Genomic DNA, 25,092 nt, shown 5'->3' with positions numbered 1-25,092 from the left:
GCCTGATCAATGCCCATCTGCAGCCTCACAAGTGCCATTAATGCAGCCTCATCAGTCCACATCAATTAAGCCTCACCATTGCCATCAGTGCAGCCTGATCGATGCCCATCTGCAGCCCAGAGGGGACAGGGAGGGGGGCGGGACGAGCGCCAACAGATTATCACATACAGTGAGAATCTCCTATGATAGACAGAACAGTGGTCCAATGGCGGCCCAGGAGACGGGAGTTCCTATTACAGAGGCCGCCAAGTAAACAGGAGATTCTCACTGTATGTAATCTGACGGCGCTCGTCCTGCCCCCCTCCCTGTCTCCTCCGAGGCGGCTAAAATTGAAGTATTGGCGTATAACACGCACACGCTATTTGCACCCAATTTTCATGGTGAAAAAGTGAGTGTTATACACTGATAAATACAGTAAATATATTTTATGGTAGCTGTATTCTGTTCCATTTACCTGTTATCTCTTTCCTTTTGCATTATTTTTTGAACGGAGGATATAAAAGGTATATACGTAGATTAGGCCCATTGCACATGGACTGTTCAGCTACAGTGCCCCCCGCCGCGGACACTGGGAGCAAATACCTGCTCCCCCTTGAAAGGTGCCAAATGTGACACGGGTGGGGGGGGGCTCTGGATCAATGGAAGTTCTATTTCTCAGTGGAACTCCACTTTAAAGGGCATTGCTGCAGGCACACTTCTGTCTATGACACCTCACAAAAGACTCACTGACCACAATAAGTGTGCGCAGTGTATTGTATTAGGGTGTGCACCCTAAAGCTCAAACACACGTGTGTGTCTACATATATATGGCCCCAGCACATTGATCTCCCTGCCGGCACAGTGAAAGAGAAGTGTGTAAGCACTTCTCTTTTTTGCAAAGCCGGTAAGAGGAAGATCTTTCCCATCTTCCCAGCGGCACACAGAGTGATAATGCTAATGCGCATAGGGTGTTTAGGGTGTGCCCAGGCGCACTCGGCACACCCTGTGCTCCCACCTATGCTGACCACCATAGACATACCCCCTGGTCCTCAGGGATGGCCAATACAGCTGCTGATTCCCATGTGGTGCACATAACATCCATACTGTCAGTTTCATCTGAATGAAGAAAGTTAGGTGCACTCTGGGATTTCTCTCCAACAGTTGGTGTCATAGACCTGCACACAGGGTGTGCCAGGTGTGCCCGGGCAAACCCTAATCACTCTGTGCAGCATAGATTCCCCTACTGCCCTAGTCCCCCCCACCCACTTCCTCCCGCACCGCTGCTGGCTTCCCTCCTCTCCTCTCCTGGCGACTGTTGCTTTAGGGTGAATGGGGGAAGGGGCTGGTAAATACGTAATTTACTGACCCCTTCCCTTTCTGAAAGAACACAGTGAGCGATCAGTAGTGTGTGTTTGAGCTTTGAGGTGCACACCCTAATGCAATGGGTTACACACACCTATGGTTGGTGTGTTGTTCAGACTAGAGTTTAATGCATATTTTTCACATGGTATGTTTGCAGAAATTAAACGTTGCAGCGGGTGATACTGCAGTCATGTGCTGAATCCCACACACTCTTTCCATAGGCTAACACATAGCACGATATAAAAGAAGTATGGATGGTCATATGTACCTATGTTTTCTCTTCTCTTAAGGTAGAAAACATTGATATTTAAAAAAAAAAAAAACGGCAGAAAGCTGAACAGCAGTTGAGAGAAGGTGTATAAAATATAAATTGCTACCAACTGGAGTTCTGCTATAAAATGAATATAAATTGGAAGTACTGGCTTGGTGGCTTGCTAATTCAGAAGAAAGGAAAGTCCCAGGGTACCTTGTTGTGTATAGTTCCCCAATTCTGTCTATAATTTATATTTATAGTCACGGTTTTCTAAATTGTTCTACTTTCACATTGTGCTGCAAACTTTCCCTGATTTTGGGAATCAGGGGTATAACAATAATGTATCTTTTTGTCTGAATATACTGTAACAGAACATAAGATTACAATAAGCACAAACAATGCATTTGCTGTATAATGTAAATGTTTGTCCTTTTAAGTTTCCTTAAATATAACATGGTAATCAGCAACATTTTAGAACAATAGTTTGTATGATGAAGTTGTACTTTTATCAATTGCTGTTGCATAAACAAATATTTTATATACACAATAGACTAGCAATCTAAAGTGTTACTAAACCCACAACCGTAAAATCAGTAAATCACTATGCAGTAAAGCATGCTTGTTATACTCATCTCAGAACCTAAGGGGTTAAAGGTTTTTTTTTTTAAAATAACAAACCTATTATTCTTACCTCCCCTGTGCAAGGGTTTTGCACAGAGCTGCCCGCATCCTCCTTTTCTGGGGTCCCCCAGTGGCGCTCCTGGCTCCTCTTCTTCTCGAGTGCCCCCCACGTGGAGCCGCTTTCCATGGGGGCACTCGTGCGGGCACGCTCACGAATCCTGCTGCTGCGTCCATTGACACAGACAGCAAGACTCGGCCCCACCTCCCTGTGTCACTGGATTTGATTGACCGCAGCGGGAGCCAATGGCTCCTGCTGCTATCAATCTATCCATTGAGGACCCGAGACAAAGGCTGGAGCTGCTATGCTCGTCCCTGTCGCTGGAACGATCGGGTTCAAGTAAAAAGGGGGCTCTGGGGGGGCTACTCCACTACAGAAGGTTTTTCACCTTAATGCATTGAAGGCATCAAGGTGAAAAACCTCAAAGGGTTTACACCCCCTTTAATCCTGTGCATTGTGTAAAAAGGCTGTTTGACCCTGTCTTCTCTGATCCTCCCCTTCTTCCACTGTCCTCCATCCATCTCCTGATAGAACAGAGCCTTTGGAGGCACTGTGCACATGCTCAGTTCGATGTGTATTGCTAGAGAGTTTTTCTTTTCTTGGGAGGGTGCAAGTGATCAGCACAGGGCCAATCAGCACTGTCCAGACAGAAGGTCAGAAATCCCCATAGGACAGCTCAGTACGAAAACTCCTCCTACAAGCTTCACCAGGAAACTGTCCAGGTCAGGGGTCCTGCAGCCTCATAGCACAGTCAGAATAGAATGAAAACTTCTCCTACAAGCTTTAAAGTGTTACTAAACCCACAACAGTAAAATCAGTCTGTATATGCAGTAAAGCATGCTTGTTATACTCACTGTGGAACCTAAGGGGTTAATCCTCTGCATTGTGTAAAAAGGCTGCTTCATATTGTATGCACAGATCCTCCTGGACAAGTCTGGATAAGACCGAGGCTGCACATGCTCAGTTTGATGTGTATTGTTAGGTTATTTTGTTCTTGGGAGAGTGCATGTGATCAGCACAGAGCCAATCAGCACTGTTTAGACAGAAGGTCAGAAGCCCCATAGGACAGCTCAGTGCAGTATGAAAACTCCTCCTACAAGCTTTAACCAGACACTGATAGAAGTCACAAGACTGCTATATACTGCTGATGAGAAAAGGTATTTAGCAGTTTATGTTTACAAAAATAAGTGCATTTCCATATTCTGTGTACTGTGGGAGACCAGATGTAGAATGCAAGGTCCTGGGTTTAGTAACACTTTAAGTGGAACTCCCCGGCAGGTCAGTAGCAGAGTTGTACCACGTTAGCTGTTGATGAGTGCAGAAGGTTTGTAGTTTAGGTGACCATGGTCGCCAACTTTCAGTAAATTTACAAACCGTTTGTAAAATCCGTAATTTTTGCATCTGTCCGTAAATGTCAATTATGGACATTTATAGAAAAATTGGTGTATATCGCGCTGACCTGTGAACGTATATCAAATAGAAGCCAGCACACAACACTAAGACAAGTGTAAATCAAGAGATACTGTATGTGCAAGATAAAATTTTGTGCTGAGCTCAAAGATTCATGATGATAAAAATTCATATATATACAAACTAATATATACTGTGCAATGACCACAAAAAAAACAGTGAAAAAGTGATGTGAAATTCACACCCAAACTAAAGTCCATGTGCTGTCATATAAAGATTTTAAACCAGGAATATAACAGTCCTTGGATAAACGGTGAAAACAGATTATGTAGCCAGAAGTGAATTCCACATGACATCGGTGTTAAAGTGAAGACACAGACAATAGAACCACCACCGGCTTACTGGAGTAAGAGGACTCAAATGGGCTTATGCTCAGTGAGTCAACAAGGCATATGGTGTAAACACCAAAATATGGGACCTCCACGTCTGGGCTCCAGATCAAGATGGCGATGAGCCCTGCTGATGTCATTGCGTTACCCACAAACATTATTTTCAAGCGCTTGATCCACTTTCTAAATGTGAGGCAGGCCCTTAGGCCAGGAATAAAAAATTCCTCTGGTCCTATCCAAAAGGCTGGCCCTAGAGGCATGTGTAAAAAAAAATTGTCTGCAGTGGTATTTTACTATGCAGTGGCCATAGTGCCAAAAACCAAAGGTGATCTCTCCCACCGTGAGAATTACAGCACCCTGGGCTGCCACCCCAGGGGCACATACACCATGGGCTTCTTTCACAGCCCGGCCCTCGGCCAGACCAGTGCAGCCCCATCCCTACCAGGAAGGCATCAGAACTTGGAGAGCTTAGGGAGAGCCTTGCCTACAACCGGGGACAAGCCTGGCCAGATTCAACCCAGGAGGAAAAAGGTGCTCCCACTGCCCCCACCGTTCCCACCTAAATACATCAGGAATTACTAACCGACTCCCCAATTGGTGAAAGGGAGTCAGGGTTCTATCACCGACAACTGTTAAGAACAGATACCACACTTGATCTTAGCCAAAAGGATCAGACAATATTACTCCTTTTTGACCAGTGTGGACAGACCAGCCAGGTGCAGCATTGTTGGAGAGGCAATAAGGATGAATATTTAAGAAACCTATTATTTTGCTTATATAGCCCTCAAATGTGGATAGACTGAGGAGTCCTCCATGACCTGTACACATAGACTTATCTGCAGCCTTATCTCCATGTGTGTGGTCACCACCTATCTCTGCTATACAGTTTCATTCATACACACATACATAATGCTTGTATTTTTTTCCCCTGCAGGGTGTGTGCATGAAGTGGTCCTGTCTTCGATTGCCTTGGGTGGATCTCGATTGGTTCATAGACATTTCTTGCCAGATAAGAGAGCTTGACATCTCTTCTAACCTCCTGACTTCTCTTCCATCAGTGGTCCCATGGGGGCTTCTCAATTTACAGAAGTTGAATTTAAGTGACAACCAGCTGTGTGATCTGCCCAGTGTGCAAACCTCTGATGAAATCATCTGCTCCAGGTCAGCTGTCTTCTGAAAGGGAAATCTTTGTCTGAATTCTTTGTGGGGAATCTGATAGTTCAACAAATAGTTCTGTGTGTGCCTGTTAACGTCAGATCATAGTTTTTGTTTTTGCCTTTTAGATTGCTTGAAATTGATGTTTCCAATAACAAGCTAACATCTCTTCCCCCTGGATTACTCCATCTGAGCCGGCTTCAGAGACTTTGTGCATCCAAGAACTTCTTGGCAAATCTGTTTAGAGAAGACGGTATGTCACACTTCCATGTCATGTGACCACAATGTGAACCTTGGGTTATTCCAAGGGAATTTTAGATACATTCCCTTTATTTGGGGATTCTAATTGAAAATCTGCTCAGGAGACTTGAGAGGTGTGTGATTTGATGAAAGCAATGTGAAAATAATTCTTACTTTTGATAGAGGGATATAATTTTGTTCAATGCACTGATAGCAACCAGTGACAAAAGAGTGACTTTAGAGTGATTCTTATAATAGAAGAATTTGGTGAATATAATTTGCCTTTCCACCGAATATCAGTCCCTCCACCCATTCCAGGGCACTAGGTGTAGTTCTGGAATCTGGCCCCACATCCAGTCACTGTTTATTTTTCCGCTTTAACCTCCATAACATTTCCATTATATGGGACAACACCATAGGGTAGGCCATTTCCTGCAACGGGTTGCAGGAAAGAAAATCGCCCGTTTCAGCGCACTCAGTGTTGATAGGGGAATCCCTCCCGCAGAGCCACTGTGTTCTCCCGTCAGAGGGGTGCAGGAAGCCATCTCTGCTGGGATAACAGTGATTATTGCCAGCAGCTATAGCTGCTGGCAATAATCACATTTAAAAATCCCACATGTTGGTTGTACCCAAGACGATCGATGAATCAACTTGGGTACAATCAGCCTGCCCATAGATGGTTGGAATCTCGGCCAGTTCCTGCTGAACCAGTCGATATTCAAACCATCTATGGCCGGCTTAAGAGTATGTGTCAATGGGCTTTGGACTTGTGTCAATGGGCTTTGGACTTATGTCGATGGCATCAGTTTGAGATGTTTCTGGGATTCAGTGACAGATGCATTTTATCTCCTCCTGACCTGCATGTCATCTGATTTCAAGCTGAATTTACATTCTCTTGTATGAGAAAACAAAAGTCCATTGACACAAGCCCTAACCCTGAGAGAGGTCTCCTACCTTCCCTACTGGATACAAAACTAAGAAATGATAGTTACTCTTTAGTGAAAGTGGTTGTAAACCCTTACATATACCCGATGAAGTGACTGGCCTCAGGTGATGGACAGAGATGAAACAAATCCTCTTACATGAGTTGTACCTGTTTATCTGCACCCACCTCTTCTCCACAGTCATTCAAATTCAAGAATTTATAAAGTTTGTAGAGCTGTCAGAAAACAGGGAGGGGAGAGCTGAAATTACACTCTGCAGAGCTCAGTGGTAAGAGCTCTGAGAGCTAATTGGAGGGAAGAGACACATCCCACCCCTTCAAACAGCAGAGGAACAGAGCTGAGGTTATCAATCACAGGCTGTGTGCTGGAGATCTCTCCCCTGTCATCATGTCTTTTTTGGCGTCAGTAAAACTTGTCAGAAGTGACTCCTGCAGATCACAGAGCAGCAGACAGAAATCACACTTGGTGCTTTGGATTGAGACAAGTACACACTATATAGGGATGTGCTTTGTACATATTTCATGTCTGAGGTTTACAGCCAATTTACCTGTATCATTTGGAAAAAAATTGAACAATTATTATAGGGTTATTGGGTATCAAGGATTTGGACAATGTTATTAATGCTGAATTCTAGCAGGATAAAAGTTGCCTAAGGATTCTGTGTCCTCTACTGTACTCCAAAGAAAGGAATTTTACTGGCAAGTCAAAAATCCTATTTTAAAATGTTGTAAATGCAGAGCTGCATTAAAAGAAAAGTATGACCAAAGCTTTTTTGGCCTTGCGTCTCTTAGGGGTAACAGGAGTTGTCAAGGTCAGGCATAGGTACCAGTAGCTATAGCAGTAAAAAGACCAGCAGGATAAGTACACGGGCAGGAAACCCTGGAGGTGTGGAGTTCCAGGTCGCGGCCCTCGGGATCACCCCACCAGGAGGTGAGCAAACTGGGGTCCTATAGCAGGTAGGGATCAAGCAGAAGCGTAGTCAGGGAACAAGCCAAAGGTCAGTAACAAGTGGTTGCAGGTGGGGATCAATCGACAGCGTGGTCATGGAAAAAGCTAAAGGTCGGTAAAAAGTAGCAGTGAAGATATGGACGGCAGTAGGAGTGAGCGAGATATTGGCTGAAGAGAACACAATAATCTGACAAACAGGAAATGCAAAGGAATGGCTTAAGTAGGAAATTCGTGGGAGGAGCAAAAAGTTCAAGGTCTTAACAGAAACAAGGTACAAGGCAAGATTGTCTAACAGGCAGCTGTCCAGCAGAGTTACTGCCAGACACAGCAGAGGTCCTGGGTCCAGATCCAGGTCCTGACACGAGTGCACATATTTTTGCTGTCCTGTTACCCAGAGTCAGCTTAAGGCTTCATGTACACTACAGTTCCTAAACTTGACTTTAGGAGCTTTTGGCATTTTTTTTGCCAAGGCTCCTAAACTCAACTCCATAAAAGCCTATGTGTCAAGAGGAAGAAAGAATCAGAAGAATAGCATTCAGGATAGGAGCATTTGACCGCCGGCTGCGTTTTGCGTTTTCCGGCTGGCGGTCAATGTAGGCTATGTGTACATGAAGCCTAAAGCCAGCTGTTGCGCCAGGTTCGGGAAAGATCTCGACAATATTGCATCCGCCCCCTCTCCTGCCTGTCACTCCAGTAAGCACTGACAGTCACTGCTCTCCACTCCAAGCAGACAGAGAACTGAGTGATCAACGGTCATGTGATCGCTCAGTTCTCAGGCTTAGAGCCGACGCGGGACAGCTGCAGCATCAGTGTGATGCTGCAGCATAGATGTAAGCATATGTGTTTATTTTTTTTAACCCATGCCTCTTCTTTTTAAAGTGGTTGTAAACCTTAGTATAGGCTTACCTGTAGATACTGTAAATATCTTCTAAACTTGCACAGTTTAGGTGATATTCACTATATGCGCTGCTGCCGATGTCCCTGGCGCATGCGCACTGAAGACAAGGCCCGCTCGTGCTGTTTCTTCAGTACCCATGCCGTGACTGGCAGCACTGGGAGTGACGTCATCACGGCTCCGGCCAATCACAGCACCGGAGCCCGCAAACCCGGAAGTAACTCCGGTGAAAGATGTCGGCCATGGGAGCGGAGTGTGGGTGGCACCACAGGGCATGATTCTAAGGTAAGTATTTCATAATGAGCTAGTATGGCGATGCATACTAGCTCATTATGCCCTTGTCTTGCGGGGGAGGGGGGTTCGGAGATTTACAACCTCTTTAAGTTTGGCTTTAATTCTGCTACTGGAAACTAGTATGTGTGTTGATTGTGTGTTATTTATATAACTTGATCTTATTACATATTTTTTCCAGGGGCTAACTGGATAGGTCTGCGGAGGTTACAGGAGTTGGATGTGTCTGAAAACCATCTCTCTGATCTCCCAAGCTCTGTCTTCCATTGCTTCAAATCCCTGCGATATCTGAACGTCTCTCGCAATAAACTGAAAATGTTCCCGGAGCCTTGGGCCTGCCCTCTCGTAAGTGTTATGTGAAATAGAATAGATGTGTACAAATGCCTCTAAAAAGTTATACTCAGCATGTGGAGACTTCTTCCTCATACATACAATTTTATTGCAGAAGAGCCGGAATTATCATGGTTATATGATTCTTGTAATAGATACCTAGATGAAGAAGTTTAGCTCACTTCTGAAAGCATAGTTGTGCACAGCCTATTACATTAGGGTGTACACCCCAAAGCTCATAGACACACGTCTTTCTCTGCAGCCTCAGCTGCGCTGCACAGTGAATGAATGGGAAGTTCTCTGTGCTGAGTGGCTTGCTGTTCATTCACAAACTGAAGCATAGTACGCACAGTTTACTATGCTTCTGTTATGAATGAACACCGTGAGTACTGAGTGTGTTCATTTAGAGAAGTAAGGCGCTGGTAAATGACATATTTGTTAGCCCCTTCTCTCACCCTCCATACTGAAACATTGCCGGTAGCAGCTGGGGGGAAGGAGGGCAGCACTGCGGGACGGGTGGCAACACGGGGGAAGCCTGGGCAATAGGGGGATTTGGCACCGCACATAGTGATTAGGGTGTGCCCAGGCACACCTGGCACACCCCCTGTGCATGCCTATGTCTGAAAGGGCCGCTGGCTGATGATAATTAAAGGCACAGTCACTGTACACTTCCAGCACCGATAATGATGATGACCAGAGTTATCCTTCACTAGTGCCGAGTCTACCAGCACACACAGAGCGCAGTCCAGGCACACTGACACAAACAGCTTTCTATCTAGAGGATATCTTTTTTGTGGTTTTATTATTAAATAACTTGAACGGGGTGTAGGGAAGCATGGGATACTCCAGAACCACGAATGGAGACAAGAGGACACTCTTCTCAATGTTGTAAACTTTAGGAACCGTTATTTTGCTCAGCCCAGAACACAATCCTCCTGTGAGCGACTAGTGGGGGGCTGTATGTATGTATGTATGTATATATATGTATATATATATACAGTGGGGACGGAAAGTATTCAGACCCCCTTAAATTTTTCACTCTTTGTTATATTGCAGCCATTTGCTAAAATCATTTAAGTTCATTTTTTTTCCTCATTAATGTACACACAGCACCCCATATTGACAGAAAAACACAGAATTGTTGACATTTTTGCAGATTTATCAAAAAAGAAAAACTGAAATATCGCATGGTCCTAAGTATTCAGACCCTTTGCTCAGTATTTAGTAGAAGCCCCATTTGATCTAATACAGCCATGAGTCTTTTTGGGAAAGATGCTACAAGTTTTTTCACACCTGGATTTGAGGATCCTCTGCCATTCCTCCTTGCAGATCCTCTCCAGTTCTGTCAGGTTGGATGGTAAACGTTGGTGGACGGCCATTTTTAGGTCTCTCCAGAGATGCTCAATTGGGTTTAAGTCAGGACTCTGGCTGGGCCATTCAAGAACAGTCACGGAGTTGTTGTGAAGCCACTCCTTCGTTATTTTAGCTGTGTGTTTAGGGTCATTGTCTTGTTGAAAGTTAAACCTTCGGCCCAGTCTGAGGTCCTGAGCACTCTGGAGAAGGTTATCATCCAGGATATCCCTGTACTTGGCCGCATTCATCTTTCCCTCGATTTCAACCAGTCTTCCTGTCCCTGCAGCTGAAAAACACCCCCACAGCATGATGCTGCCACCACCATGCTTTACTGTTGGGACTGTATTGGACAGGTGATGAGCAGTGCCTGGTTTTCTCCACACATACCGCTTAGAATTAAGGCCAAAAAGTTCTATCTTGATCACATCAGACCAAAGACTCTTATTTCTCACCATCTTGGAGTCCTTCAGGTGTTTTTTAGCAAACTCCATGCGGACTTTCATGTGTCTTGCACTGAGGAGAGGCTTCCGTCGGGCCACTCTGCCATAAAGCCCCAACTGGTGGAGGGCTGCAGTGATGGTTGACTTTCTACAACTTTCTCACATCTCCCGACTGCATCTCTGGAGCTCAGCCACAGTGATCTTTGGGTTCTTCTTTACCTCGCTCACCAAGGCTCTTCTCTCCCGATAGCTCAGTTTGGCCGGACGGCCAGCTCTAGGAAGAGTTCTGGTCGTCCCAAACGTCTTCCATTTAAGGATTATGGAGGCCACTGTGCTCTTAGGAACCTTAAGTGCAGCAGAAATTTTTTTGTAACCTTGGCCAGATCTGTGCCTTGCCACAATCCTGTCTCTGAGCTCTTCAGGCAGTTCCTTTGACCTCATGATTCTCATTTGCTCTGACATGCACTGTGAGCTGTAAGGTCTTATATAGACAGGTGTGTGGCTTTCCTAATCAAGTCCAATCAGTATAATCAAACATAGCTGGACTCAAATGAAGGTGTAGAACCATCTCAAGGATGTTCAGAAGAAATGGACAGCACCTGAGTTTAATATATGAGTGTCACAGCAAAGGGTCTGAATACTTAGGACCATGTGATATTTCAGTTTTTCTTTTTTAATAAATCTGCAAAATTGTCAACAATTCTGTGTTTTTCTGTCAATATGGGGTGCTGTGTGTACATTAATGAGGAAAAAAATGAACTTAAATGATTTTAGCAAATGGCTGCAATATAACAAAGAGTGAAGAATTTAAGGGGGTCTGAATACTTTCTGTCCCCACTGTATATATATATATATCAGGGCTTTTTTTCAAGGGGAACTTGGTGGAACTCAGTTCCACCACTTCTGGCTCAGACCCTTTGGTCCCTGCTCACCACAATCACTTGTAAACACAGAAGTCTGGTTTCTGTGTTTACAAGTGACAGCTCTGCACTCTGTGTGTAACCCCCATGAACTCTGCACTCTGTATGTAATGCAATCCTGATGTTTAATGCCCCTTTAAGACCCCTCTACTGTTTGTGAAATATGACCACACCCACTATTTTATGTGATTTGGAGGGTGTGTGGGGGGAGGGGTTTTGGGGTGTCGTGGTTGAGTTCCAGCACCTATTGTTTGAGAAAAAAAGCCATATATATATATATATATATATATATATATATATATATATATGCTATATGTAGAGGTATGTACTCCTCGGGAGGGGAACTACTTGACCCAGCTTTGAAGTCCCATGAGAGACTAGAGGAGACTAATGTATCAACCTCTTATGAGAGGAACTACTCAACTCAACTTAGCATGAAGTTTTTCCACTAAACTAAGGGGACTGGTTGATATGTACCTCTCAGGAGACCCAACAATCCCAGCAAAGAAAAAAAGTATTGATTTTGTCAGGAAAAACTAACAATCATATGAAACCAATTAACATCAACTAAGATTGTTTTTTTTTTTTTTTTCTATTTCTTTTATTATTATTATTCTTCTTCTTTACATAAAATACATATACAAGTTTGCTTCAAGCTTAGTAACTTCCTTTCTGTCCCGCACAATCCTGCTTCCCATTGAGATCAGACCTTTTTTCCTCTTCTTAGACCCATTTATCTAATTACATACAGTTTTATTTATTTATTTTTAGCTCCCATGGGCAATGTATATGAAAATCATATTTTCCACAATCCGTTTCTTAACCATTCCAAAAAAAAACCAAGAGGTTTATTTAGTTAAGGGGAGTAGATGGGCCACGTAAAATATTTTATCCCGTAATATTCTTCTATTTTTTTGGAATATTTTCTGTTTTTGTATTATTTTATGCTGCCTTTCTGTTCCAGAAACACTGTAAAGCTTCCAAAAACTGCATTGAAATTCTTCCGGATAACCTGGCTGTCTTCTGGAGGAATCATCTGCTGGAAGTGGATTTTTCAGAAAACGCCCTAAAGGATGTTCCCCGGGACCTTTTCCAGCTGGAGGTAACGTTCCCCAGCGGTATCACCTGACCTGTTGTTGAAGTGGCATGTGACTAAATCATTTGACTGGATCCTTACATCTCACTTGAGGTCAATAATGGAGTAATCTTGCATGGGTGCTCAACCTGCGGCCCTCCAGCTGTTGCGGAGCTACAAGTCCCACCTTGCCTCTACCTTTGGGAGTCACACTTGTAACTATCAGTTTCGCAATGCCTCATGGGACTTGTAGTTCCACAACAGCTGGAGGGACTATAGGTTGAGCACCCATGGAAGTGTCCAGTTTTTTTACAGGTATCCAAGAACTATTTTATGGCAACGCAGATCAAAAATTTCTTAGAGAATCCATGTTACTTTCCGTTTTGCAGATAAATGAAAGATGTAATTTTCTACAACGCTGCAGGAAAGCAGAATTATGAATGCATGCAGGGTAATGCATTCCTCATGTTTTACATTTGTTTTTAAAGCTGCATGAGTGGTGTAGGATGTCTGTGAACTGCGTAGATCAGTGGTTCTCAACCTCAGTCCTCAAGTACCCCCAATGGGCCATGTTTTCAGGTTTTTCTTTACTTTGCACAGCTGCTTTAACCACTTCAGCCCCAGAAGATTTTACCCCCTTCCTGACCAGAGCACTTTTTGCGATTCAGCACTGCGTCACTTTAACTGACAATTGCGTGGTCGTGCGACGTTGCACCAAAACAAAATTGACGTCCTTTTTTCCCCACAAATAGAGCTTTATTTTGGTGGTATTTGATCACCTCTGTGGTTTTTATTTTTTGCGCTATAAACAAAAAAAAGAGCGACAATTTTGAAAAAAAACGCAATATTTTTAATTTTTTGCTTTAATAAATATCCCCCAAAAATATATAAAAAAAACTATTTTTTTCCTCAGTTTAGGCCGATATGTATTCTTCTTCTACATATTTTTGGTAAAAAAAATCGCAATAAGCGTATATTGATTGGTTTGCACAAAAGTTTTAGCGTCTACAAAATAGGGGATAGTTTAATGGCATTTTTATTTGTAATTTTTTTTTATTAGTAATGGCGGCGATCTGCGATTTGTATCGGGACTGCGAAATTATGGCGGACACATTGGACACTTTTGACACTATTTTGGGACCATTGTCATTTATACATCGATCAGTGCTATAAAAATGCACTGATTACTGTGTAAATTACACTGGCAGTGAAGGAGTTAACCACTAGGGGGCGATAAAGAGGTTAAGTGTGTCCTAGGGAGTAATTCTAACTGGGGGAGGATGGACTTCAAGTCACATGACAGCGATCACCACTCCCGATGACAGGGAGCGGTGATCATGACACTAGGCAGAACGGGGAAATGCCTTGTTTCCATAGGGACTTCCCCGTTTTAAGGCTCCGTGACACTAACGCCGGGAGACCGAGACATCGATGTATGCGCGCCTGCTATCCCCGGCTCTTAAAGGGAACATACAGGTACACCCATTTGCCCACCACTGCCATTGTGCCGACGTATATCGGGGTGCAGCGGTCGGCAAGTGGTTAAATCATTATCAATGACATGGTATTGATAAGAGCTATTTTATCTAAGGGAAGTTCCCAAAACATCGCCCGATTGGGGGTACTTGAGGACTGAGGTTGAGAACCACTGATGTAGAGGAAGGCCAAGAGCGCTTCTTGGTATTCCTTAGACTGTACTTAAAGAGGAACTGCAGTCTGCTCACATCATTTGTAATAAAAACATCTTTGCCATTCTGAAGCTTCCCTCCGACCACTTTGCATATTATTTTATATATACTGTGATTCTGTACTTGCCAAATATGCTGCAGAAATCTCCCTCCACTGAGTCTGGCTGCAGCCATTTTAACTGTGGGCAGCTGAAGCTGCTGCCTGTTCACTTCCTGGATTTACACAGACACACAGAGGCACACCTCCAGCTCTGCAGCCCTGCAGCGCTCATTGGCCCTCTTATGACTCACCCCCCCTCCCTTCCTGGCAAACTCTCACGAGTGTGAGAGCTATGCATGATGTCATAAGCCTAGGCTAATGACCATACAAGAAGCAGGAACTGGGCTGTATAAGGGATTTACTGGCAGAAAAAAAATTTTATTTTTACTATCCAAAGTTAAAACAACAACAAGAGCAGAAGATTTAATAGATCAAAAGTCGAAAAAATGACTAAAGGTCTGCTCTAAAGCGGAACTAAACCCCCCTATCCTTTTCAGCCAACAAGGAAGCTGCCATATTAGCCTGTGTTTGATCTGCACCAGCCATTTGATGGTTTGACAGCTTGGTTGAGAGCACAACCAATGTGACAGTCCGCTTTCATGGAATGCTGGGAATGTAACTGTTTTTTGACAATCAAAGGGGATAGTTCCACTTTAAAGTGACCCTAAACTATAGTATAACCACTTGCCGTCAAATTACGTACATGTTATGGGCGCAGCTGTACGCCTTAACCCCAGTATTTTTTTTTTAATTTCCGGCGGGCCATGTTCTTTCATCTAAAAGCAATCCTAGCGGCTGATTAGCCACTGGATTGCATTTATAGGTGGTGAGGGGGGGCGTGCCCCCCTCCCGCTGCCCACTGGTGGCTCTCCGGGCTCTCTCGTGTGATCAAGGAGCCCAGTATCCGATCGATGCCGGGTTATCATAGAGCTGGCTGAGGACTGGAAGGTAAGCCGATCAGCGGCGGCTGTCAGAGCGACATCGGTTCCGATTAAGTAGAGCAGCCGCCAGCTCATCTGTGCCACCTGCCAGTGCCACCTCCCAGTGCACAACAGTGCCGCCTACCAGTGCCCACCAGCACCACCTACCAGTGCCCACAGTGCCATTCATCAGTGCCCACAGTGCCACCTATCAATGTCACCAATCAGTGCCTCCTCAACAGTGCTACCCATCAGTGTCACCTACCAGTGCCCATCAGTGCCACCCATCAGTGCCATCTTATCAGTGGCCATCTGTGCCCATCAGTACCGCCTTATCTGTGCCTATCGGTGCCCATCTGTGCCGCCTCATCAGCGCATATCAATGAAGGAGAAAAATTACCTGTATGCAAAATTTTATAACAAACTATGAAACATGATTTTTTATTTATTTTTTTTTTGTTTAGCAAAAAATAATCCCAGCTGTGATTAAATACCACCAAAAGAAAGCTCTATTTATGTAAAAAAAAAAATGATAAAAATGTCATTTGGGTACCGGAGGGGGGTTTAGGTGCCCAGTAATCAAGTGGTTAAAAAAAAAAAGCAATCAAATATTAGAAATGTGATTAGACAAATTGGCACCTCTATTCTACCATAGTGCAGTGACGTTCTAGTTTAGAATCGATATTAAAATCACAAATAAAAATGCAGACACAGGTAAAAAAAAATAAAAATTAAGATACTAAACAAATGACATTTGCCAAGGGAAGAAAAAAAAAAACTTGTTTTGTAGTGGCTGCCCTTTAAGACTACAGACTAACTTGAGGTACAGACTAACAAAAGTAGAAGGTCATTGGGCCAAGTGAGATAAGATTTGAGGAACCAGTTGAAATGCATCTAACTGCAGGAAGACCACAAGACACAAATGTTGACCAATATGCTCTTTATTATGAAGCTGCTGGTATGTGTTGTGCAAAAGTTTTAGGCGGGTGTGAAAAATGCTGTAAATTAAGAATGCTTTCAGGAAAAGGAGTACTAAAGTGGAATTAAACTCCACTTTTGCACTTGCACCTATAGGTAAGTCTAAAATAAGGCTTACCTGTAGGAACAGTGAATATCTCCTAAACTTGCACCGTTTAGGAGATATGCACACAACATGCAGCCAGTGACGCCATTGCACCCCCACCCCCCCCCCCGGCCATTCATACAGCTGGAGCCTGCGAACCCGGAAGGAAGACCGGGTGGAGACCTGGGGAGTAGTGACAGAGCTGCGATGGAGGGGCTCCATGTACAGGTAAGTCTGTCATAATGTGCATTATGACTTAAACCTTCAGAGGGGCCCATTGTTTTTTATTTTTCTGGCGGTTTACTACCACCTTGATCGTTTCATTTTATCAATTGACAAAAGGGAAAGTAAATGATCAGAAGAGAAAAACAAATCGTATCAATATTTGGTGTGACCGGCCTTTGCCTACAAAACAGCATCGATTCTTCTAGGTAGACTTACACACAGTTTCTGAAGGAACTCGTAGGTAGGTAGGTTGTTCCAAACATCTTGGAGAACTAACCTCAGATCTTCTGTGGATGTCGGCTGCCTCAAATCCTTCTGTTTCTTCATGTCATCCCAGACAGACTCCATGATGGTGAGATCAGGGCTCTGTGGGGGCCAAACCATCACTTCCAGGACTCCTCGTTCTTCTTTACACTGAAGATAATTCCTAATGACATTGGCTGCTTGTTTGGGGTTGTTGTTCTGCTGCAGAATTAATTTGGGGCCAATCACAGATTGAGAAATACAGGCCGATACTTTTCCATCATGCCATACCATCAGTAAGGCCTGTCATTGGCCTGTATTTCTCAGCATTGAGGACACCATTGATCAGGCAACCTTGAGGACCATAGACGCAGTGGTTGGCCAAAGAAGCTTAATGCAGCAGATGAAAGGCACATCATGCTTACATGTTCGATATCGGAAAAGAGGCTAAGCGACTCAACTATGCAGGAAAACAAAGGAACTGGGGTGCAGAAAATGGCAGCAGGTGCTGTGGACTGATGAGTCAAAATGTGAAATATTTGGCTGTAGCAGGAGGCAGTTTATTGGTGAAGGGCTGGAGAGCGGTACAATAATGAGCGTCTGCAGCAAACTGTGAAGCATGGTGGAGGTTCTTCGCAAGTCTGGGGCTGCATTTCTGCAAATGGAGATTTGGTCAGAATCAATGGTGTCCTCAATGCTGAGAAATACAGGCAGATACTTATCCATTATGCCATACCATCAGGGAGGGGTGTGATTGGCCCCACAAATTTATTCTGCAGCAGCACAATGACCCCAAATATACAGACCATGTCATCAAGTCACTATCTTCAGTGTAAAGAAGAACAAGGAGTCCTGGAAAGTGATGGTTTGGCCCCCACAGAGCCCTGATCTCAACGTAATGGAGTCTGTCTGGGTTGACATGAAGGGTTTGAGGCAGCCACAGAAGATCTGAGGTTAGTTCTCCAAGATGTTTGGAACAACCTACCTGCCGAGTTCCTTCAAAAATTGTGTGCAGTGTACCTAGAAGTATTGATGCTTTCTTATTTTACAACATTTTTTTTCACACCTTCTTGAAACTTTTGCACAGTGCTGTAAATCTAACTGGTTAAAGTTCTTATTATTTTACATATACTGTACAGATAAGAGTAATTTACAGCGATGTCCAAAGCCTTATATATTAGGGTGTACAGCTAAAACTAAACTTTGAGCTCAAAGAGAGAGTCTACCTTTTCTTTGGCAAAAAAGGTAGACTGTCTCTTTTGTAAATCATAGGATATTTGGTATGACCCAAGCCTTTCAAGGCTGCCTGTCTTTCTACATCTGTAGAACTGATGATCCCGCCAGTCCTAGATTGTAAGCTCTAACGAGCAGGGCCCCATGATTGCTCCTGTATTCATTTGTATTGTAACTGTACTGTCTGCCCTCATGTTGTAAAGCGCTGTGCAAATTGTTGGCACTAAATAAATCCTGTATAATAACAATATTAATAGGTTTTATAATAGTAATAATCGGTATCTATAATAATAGGTAATAATAGATGTTACTAGACATGTGCAATTCGTTTCGTTCCGAATTCGTTTTTCAACAAATTTGTTAATTCGGAAATATTCGAATTAACAAAAACCCGTTTAACTAATTTTTCCGAAAATTTGTAAATGCGTAAATTCGAAAAGTCCGAGGAAAGAAAATCCGAAAATAAGAATGAAAATCCGAAAAATTACAAAGAAAGAAAATCCTAAAATAAGAATGAAAATCAAAATTAATAACGAACAAACTAATAATAATAACTATTACTAACTATTAAATTATAGGTATTGGAATTTCCTTTCAAATTTGGCTGTTAGTGAATGTAACGAATACGAATTTATTTGAAGTTACAAATTATCCGAAATAAATTATCTAACGAATGCTGTAGCTAAACGAATAGAACAGAACTGATTGATAATAATAAATATTAATAATAAAAAAATTATTATTATTAATTCCTTACGTTCCATTCATTTAAATACGGCATTCGTTATTTCGGATAAATTCTTATTTGTTACCTTCACAAACAGCCACATTTTAAAGGAAAATCCAATACATATAATCTAATAGTTATTCTTAGTTAGTTATTATTTCGGATTTTCGAATTTACGAATTTGCAAATTTTATGAATTTTAAGAATTTGCAAATTTATGAATTTGCAAATTTACGAATTACGCATCTAAACGAATGGAGCATAACTAATTCAAATTTTTCCGAAGTTACGAATTTTTTTCGAAATAACGAATTTCGATCATAAAGAATGGCCCCAAAAAAACAAAAAAAACAAAAAAACAAATGTAATGAAAACGAACGGATTTTTCAGCAATGCACATGTCTAGAAGTAACAGATTGTTCACTAGTCTTGCTGTACGTAGTTCTCACTTGGTTTGTAATTCTTACATTTTGCCACATGGTGGAGCTCATGATCAGAGTTTTTCTAGCAATGATCTTTAGGTTGATGTTTTTATATTCAGAATTCATTACTCGTTCTTTTTTTTTTTTTTTTTTTTCCACATCTTGTTAAAAATTAAATTATGTCAACCACCGGCTAAGGTGTTATCTTGCAGAAATCCATTAATGAACCCCACTAACAGTCTTCATATTCTTCCTAGGCTTTACAGTATTTGAAGCTTTCTGGGAACCAGCTGGCCTCCTTGCCACCCGCTGACACCTGGACTTGCAGGCTTCTCAAGAGTTTGGATCTGTCCAAGAACCAGCTGGGGAGGTGAGCTTTCTACTGCTGTACACAGAGCACCGCGACCCTCAGAAAATATCATCAATGCTGTGTTACTGGAACTGCATGCAAGACGCAGAGGGCGGAGATTTAGTAAAATTGATGCGCAAACAATCTGGTGCAATCTGTGCATATTAACCAGTCAGCTTCCAGGTTTTAGTGCGGGTTCCTGCACAGATATCTATTGAAATCGCCCCCGAAGTCGCCAAAAGTAGTGCAGGAACTACTTTTGTAAATCAGTGCGGTGCCGCAAAGTTGGCGTCGCTCCTGTTGCTGGCAATAGACTCCGATTTGACATGCAATTTGTCCTGTCAAATCGCATGTCAAATCGCACCAATGTGAACGGGGGCTTATTGTCAAAACTTAATTGAACAAGCTGAGGTTAGAAGCTGATTGGTTACTATGCACAGCTGCACCAGATTCTGAGTGCACCGATTTTAGTAAATCCCCCCCAGAGAAATATCAATTCAGTTGTGATTGGTCATATTTAAGGACTCTTTTGAACAGAGGTAATGCTTACCACCCTCTGAAAAGTGATCTGTGGTTGATTGTGTTTTAGAAGGTGGCATAGCAGTAACTGTCAGGTGTGTTGTTTTTTTTTTTTTTTTGTTGTTGTTTTTTTAAAGGAGAAGTACAGCCAAAGCTCGTTTGAATCACAGGAGTGCAGTTTGTTCTGCACTCCACAGGAGTGCAGTTTGTTCTGCACTCCTGTGCTCCGTTTACAGCAGACAACGGGCATTCCTCTCACTAACAGAGGGGCATTTTTCCTTCCACGACACCAATGCCGGGATAATATCCCCCCCCCCCACTGACACCAGCATTGGGGCGTAATTCCTCCCACTGATCTAAACAATTTAGGCATTAATTTCCCCCCCCCCACACTAATATCAATGATGGAGCACTATTCCTCCCACTGATACCAATGATGGGGCACTATTCCTACCACTGATACCAATGATGGGGTACTATTCCTCCTAATACCAATGATGGGGCACTATTCCTCCCACTTATACCAATGATGGGGCGCTATTCCTCCCACTGATACCAATGATGGGGCACTATTCTTCCCAATAATACCAATGATGGACCACTATTCCTCCTACTAATACCAATGATGGGCCACTATTCCTCCCACTAATACCAATGATGGGCCACTATTCCTCCCACTAATACCAATGATGGGGCACTATTCCTCCACTGATACCAATGATGGGCCACTATTCCTCCCACTAATACCAATGATGGGGCACTACTCCTCCTACTAATACCAATGATGGGGCACTATTCCTCCTACTAATACCAATGATGGGCCACTATTCCTCTCATTAATACCAATGATGGGGCACTACTCCTCCCACTGATACCAATGATGGGCCACTATTCCTCCCACTAATACCAATGATGGGACACTATTCCTCCCACTGATACCAATGATGGGTCACTATTCCTCCCACTGATACCAATGATGGGGCACTATTCCTCCTTCTACTGACGCTGGGGCATTTTACTACTTTCTCCGGCCCCCCTAAAGTCTGAAAGACAGTAAACCGGCCCTTTGTTTAGAAAGTTTGGAGACCCCTGTTTTGGAGTAAAGTTATTCAGTAAAGATTTTTTAAATGATTCTTTTATTGATTTCCTGATCACCCATTACAAGTAACACATACTTTGAGGGATACACACCTAAAACCAAATTCAGTTTTCCTAATCTATAATATGTTCTAGTTAAAGCTGACTATATATCACATTTTGAAAATGACAAAGTGATTATAAAAGTAATTCTTATTATTGTATATGTTTTTATTTATTTTTTTTATGTAGAAATGAGGACGGTAGTAAAACGAGACGGGTGCCCTTTTTCTCTACCAAGTACAGAACAAGAAGCGGGACTGATTTGGGTATACGCTGTACTTGGCCTAATATAGCTGTCCTTAGAAACCTTTTGCTTTTATTGACTTAAGTTTATGTATTTCAGGCAGCTCTGTGGAGTTCCCTCTATTCCTTCGAGATTCTCTAGAAGTTCTCTATCTGAACGATAACCAGCTCGACGCCTTTCCACATTCGGTATGCCAGCTGAAGAGTTTAACGGAGCTGTATCTGGGGAGGTAAGTCATTAGAATAATCACATATATACTGTGTGTGTGTTTCTTTTTGCACAAAAAAACAATTGTGTATATATACAAAGACAGTAGAGGTTAGTTATAGTCATATGCTAGAATGGTGATCTGATGGATATGGAGGTGCATATGTGAAAGACAAACTCTGGGCAAAATTTTTTTTCCTATGCAGTGGGGCTGTGGCCACATGGGTTAACTGCTCCTTTTTGTCTAGGGGTTACATAGTTACATAGTAGGTGAGATCAAAAAAAGACACAAGTGCATCAAGTCCAACCTATGTGTGTGATTATACAGTATGTCAGTATTACATTGTATATCCCTGTATGTTGCGGTCTAAGGTGCTTAATAGTTTCTTGAAACTATTGATGCTCCCTGCTGAGACCACCGCCTGTGGAAGAGAATTCCACATCCTTGCCGCTCTTACAGTAATGTGTTAACTCACACTTGTTTAATAATAAAAGTAAAAAGAACAAACATAGTCAAAACATAGCCAAAGTTCAGTAACCGGAATGGATAGTCAGCCAAGCCAGAAGTCAGGGATCAATGTAGTGGAACAGCAAGCAGGATCTGTAGCCAGAAGGAATGTCAGCAAAGCAAGTCTTGAACAGAATCGCAGGAGAACGTTTCGGTGATGTTGACCAAGGCGAAGGCAGAGAACCTCTAGACTGGACGGCTTAAGTAGGCAGGGCTGACGAGCAGGATATCATAAACAGCTGAGTAAGTGTGGAGAGATAGGAGCTGGCAGTTAGCAGACAGCTGAGCGGCCAGCTCCGAGAAGGAAGGGCTGACCCCAGCCCTGACATCGCGTTTCACAAAGCAGGTTAGGTGCTGCTGGTTTAGTTGTTCTGTAAAGCATCTACATCAGTGTATTCTTTTTTTTCTAGTAATCCAGGTATAAAGGAGCTTCCACCTGAACTGGGCCAACTTTCATCTCTGTGGCAGTTGGATCTTGAGGACCTTAACATCTCAAACCTGCCTGCAGAGATCCGGAAGGAAGGTAAGTAGCTAACCATATGGAGATACAATACCATGGACTCAATTGTACATCTTATACATGCTCATCTCTGTGGTTTGTTCTCTATAGGACCAGTGACCATATTGGCTTACCTGCGCGCCCAGCTGAGAAAAGCAGAGCGGTGTCGACTTGTGAAGATGATCATTGTAGGACCTCCACGGCAAGGGAAGACCACTTTGTTTGAGGTCTTGCAGACAGGAAAAGTATCCCAGCAAATGCAAGGAGATAGTACAATCCGGACTACCCGCTGGGAGCTGCAGAGGCCTGTGAGCATTAAGGCAAAGGTGAGTACTAGGGTGGTCGCTCTCTCACATTAAGTAGACCAATGTTTCAGCAAAAAATGTACAGCTGGTGAGGCCTCTGTCTGTTTTCCAACTTGTGGGTAATGATGAGATCTTCTGTGTTATTATTGTTATGTATATGTAATCAACACCTTTCATTTACTCCAACGGGAATGATCCTTGCCCAGTCCTCACAACAGTCACCTTCAAAGTGGTTGTAAACCCTTATATATACCCAGTGAGAGGACTAGCCTCAGGTGATACACAGAGATGAAACAAATCATTTTACATATGTTGTACCTGTTTATCTGCAGCCCGCTCTCCTCTCATTCATTCAAAATACAGAATTTATACAGCATTTCTGAGCTTCAGAAGGCAGGGCTAGTGGATCGGATGTCGCACACAGCATAGCAGAGAGCTGAGTGTAATCTGAGACCTGAGTGGAGGGAATGGACACCCACCCCTCTACAAAGTCTGAGTGTGCTGGGGGTGGCGTCTCCCAGGATTCCTCGGTATGGGCACCACTCTTGCAGGTAGCAGAGGGAGGACAGATCAGACAGAAATCACACTAAGTGCTTTGGATAGAGGCTAGTACACACTATAGAAGGATATCATTTAATCATTTTTTATTTCAGAGGTTTACAACCAGTTTACATTGGCCACAGACACCAGTGCTATCTTGTTTTAGAGAAAACAGTAGTAATTGGGCAAGGTTTTTATAATTGGATTGCTTTGTCCCTGAGAGTGGTTATTTTGCTGCAGTTACCCAGAAAATAAACGGGTGAGCAGTTTTAGGGTATCCAGGCACAGCAACACACCTTTGCAAACACAATCTCCTATTTGGCCCTTTTCCCAATGCTTTGACAGTTTTTATACACACAGGTCCATGTAAACTTTGTTTTGTTTGCATTTACTGTCCTGAACTTAGAACAAGGAAGGCATCTGCTCCATACATGTGCTTAGTGCAAAGCCAGGAGCCATATATTCTGAGTTCTATATTGCGCCACACTTATGTAATCCATAAAGAAACATATCATAAACCAGGGCTCAACAAATTCCAGGTGCCAGGTTGTCATGGTGACAAGCTATTGCGTCCTGACACCTGGGCTGCTGCCTGAATACTTCCAATGCCGCCCCAGCCCCACCACCCCCTCACCCACCATGTGCTATGTGTCCTGAGCTCCACTTGCCCATCTGTGGGCCTGGGACCAGCATAGCGGAGCTGACAGACTGGGCGGAGGGAACCAAGCATTCGTCTAAGGCTCGCCAGTTCCTAAATGTCTTGTAGGACAATTTCATGGGTCAGATGGTAGACGCACCAACTAGAAATAAAGCGTTACTAGATCTACTGATTACCAACAATACAGACCTGATCATGGATGTGGGAATACGGGGAAATGTAGGTAACAGTGATCACAGGTCAATTGGCTTCGGTATAAATCACACAAATAGGAAACATAAGGGAAATACAAAGACACTGAACTTCAAAAGAGCCAACTTCCCTAAACTACGAACCTTGCTAGAAGATTTAAATTGGGATAAAATCTTAGGAACAAAGAACACGGAGGAGAGATGGGTTTGCTTTAAGAGCATATTAAATAAGGGCATTAGCCAATGCATCCCATTGGGTAATAAATTTAAAAGAGGGAACAAAAGTCCTGGATGGCTTAACTCCAATGTAAAAATGCATATAAAAGCAAAGGAGAAGGCCTTCAAAAAATACTAGGTTGAGGGATCATCATCAGTATTTAGACTTTATAAAGAATGCAACAAGAAATGTAAGGGTGCAATTAGGGCGGCTAAGATAGAACGTGAAACACACATAGCGGAGGAGAGCAAAAAAAATCCCAAGAATTTTTTTATGTAAACAGTAAAAAAGGGAGAACAGACCATATTGGCCCTATAAAGAATGAGGAAGGACATCTGGTTACAAAGGATGGGGAGATGGTGAAGGTATTGAATTTATTCTTCTCCTCAGTCTTCACAAGCGAATCAGGGGGCTTCAGTAACCAAAACTGCAGTGTTTATCCTCATGACACGTCACAGGAAGCACCCCCATGGCTAACAGAGGACAGAATT

The 25,092-nt window shown here is 43.0% G+C and overlaps 1 protein-coding gene across 4 annotated transcripts in view; it reads left to right on the top strand.

Moving 5' to 3' along the window:
• The window catches only part of LRRK1 (leucine rich repeat kinase 1), a 261,637-nt gene that overhangs the window by 139,641 nt on the left and 96,904 nt on the right, over positions 1–25,092 (top strand). For all 4 annotated transcript variants that reach the window (XM_073618358.1, XM_073618359.1, XM_073618360.1 and 1 more), the window contains 9 exons: positions 5,007–5,233; positions 5,356–5,480; positions 8,727–8,890; positions 12,553–12,690; positions 19,482–19,594; positions 21,422–21,498; positions 21,576–21,705; positions 22,602–22,714; positions 22,802–23,016. In XM_073618358.1, coding sequence (XP_073474459.1) covers positions 5,007–5,233; positions 5,356–5,480; positions 8,727–8,890; positions 12,553–12,690; positions 19,482–19,594; positions 21,422–21,498; positions 21,576–21,705; positions 22,602–22,714; positions 22,802–23,016 — 1,302 coding nt within the window. The remainder of the gene's footprint in view (positions 1–5,006; positions 5,234–5,355; positions 5,481–8,726; positions 8,891–12,552; positions 12,691–19,481; positions 19,595–21,421; positions 21,499–21,575; positions 21,706–22,601; positions 22,715–22,801; positions 23,017–25,092) is intronic.

Source organism: Aquarana catesbeiana, linkage group LG03, assembly GCF_042186555.1.
Source record: "Aquarana catesbeiana isolate 2022-GZ linkage group LG03, ASM4218655v1, whole genome shotgun sequence".
NCBI lineage: Eukaryota > Metazoa > Chordata > Amphibia > Anura > Ranidae > Aquarana > Aquarana catesbeiana.
This window is presented reverse-complemented; position numbering and strand designations above follow the sequence as displayed.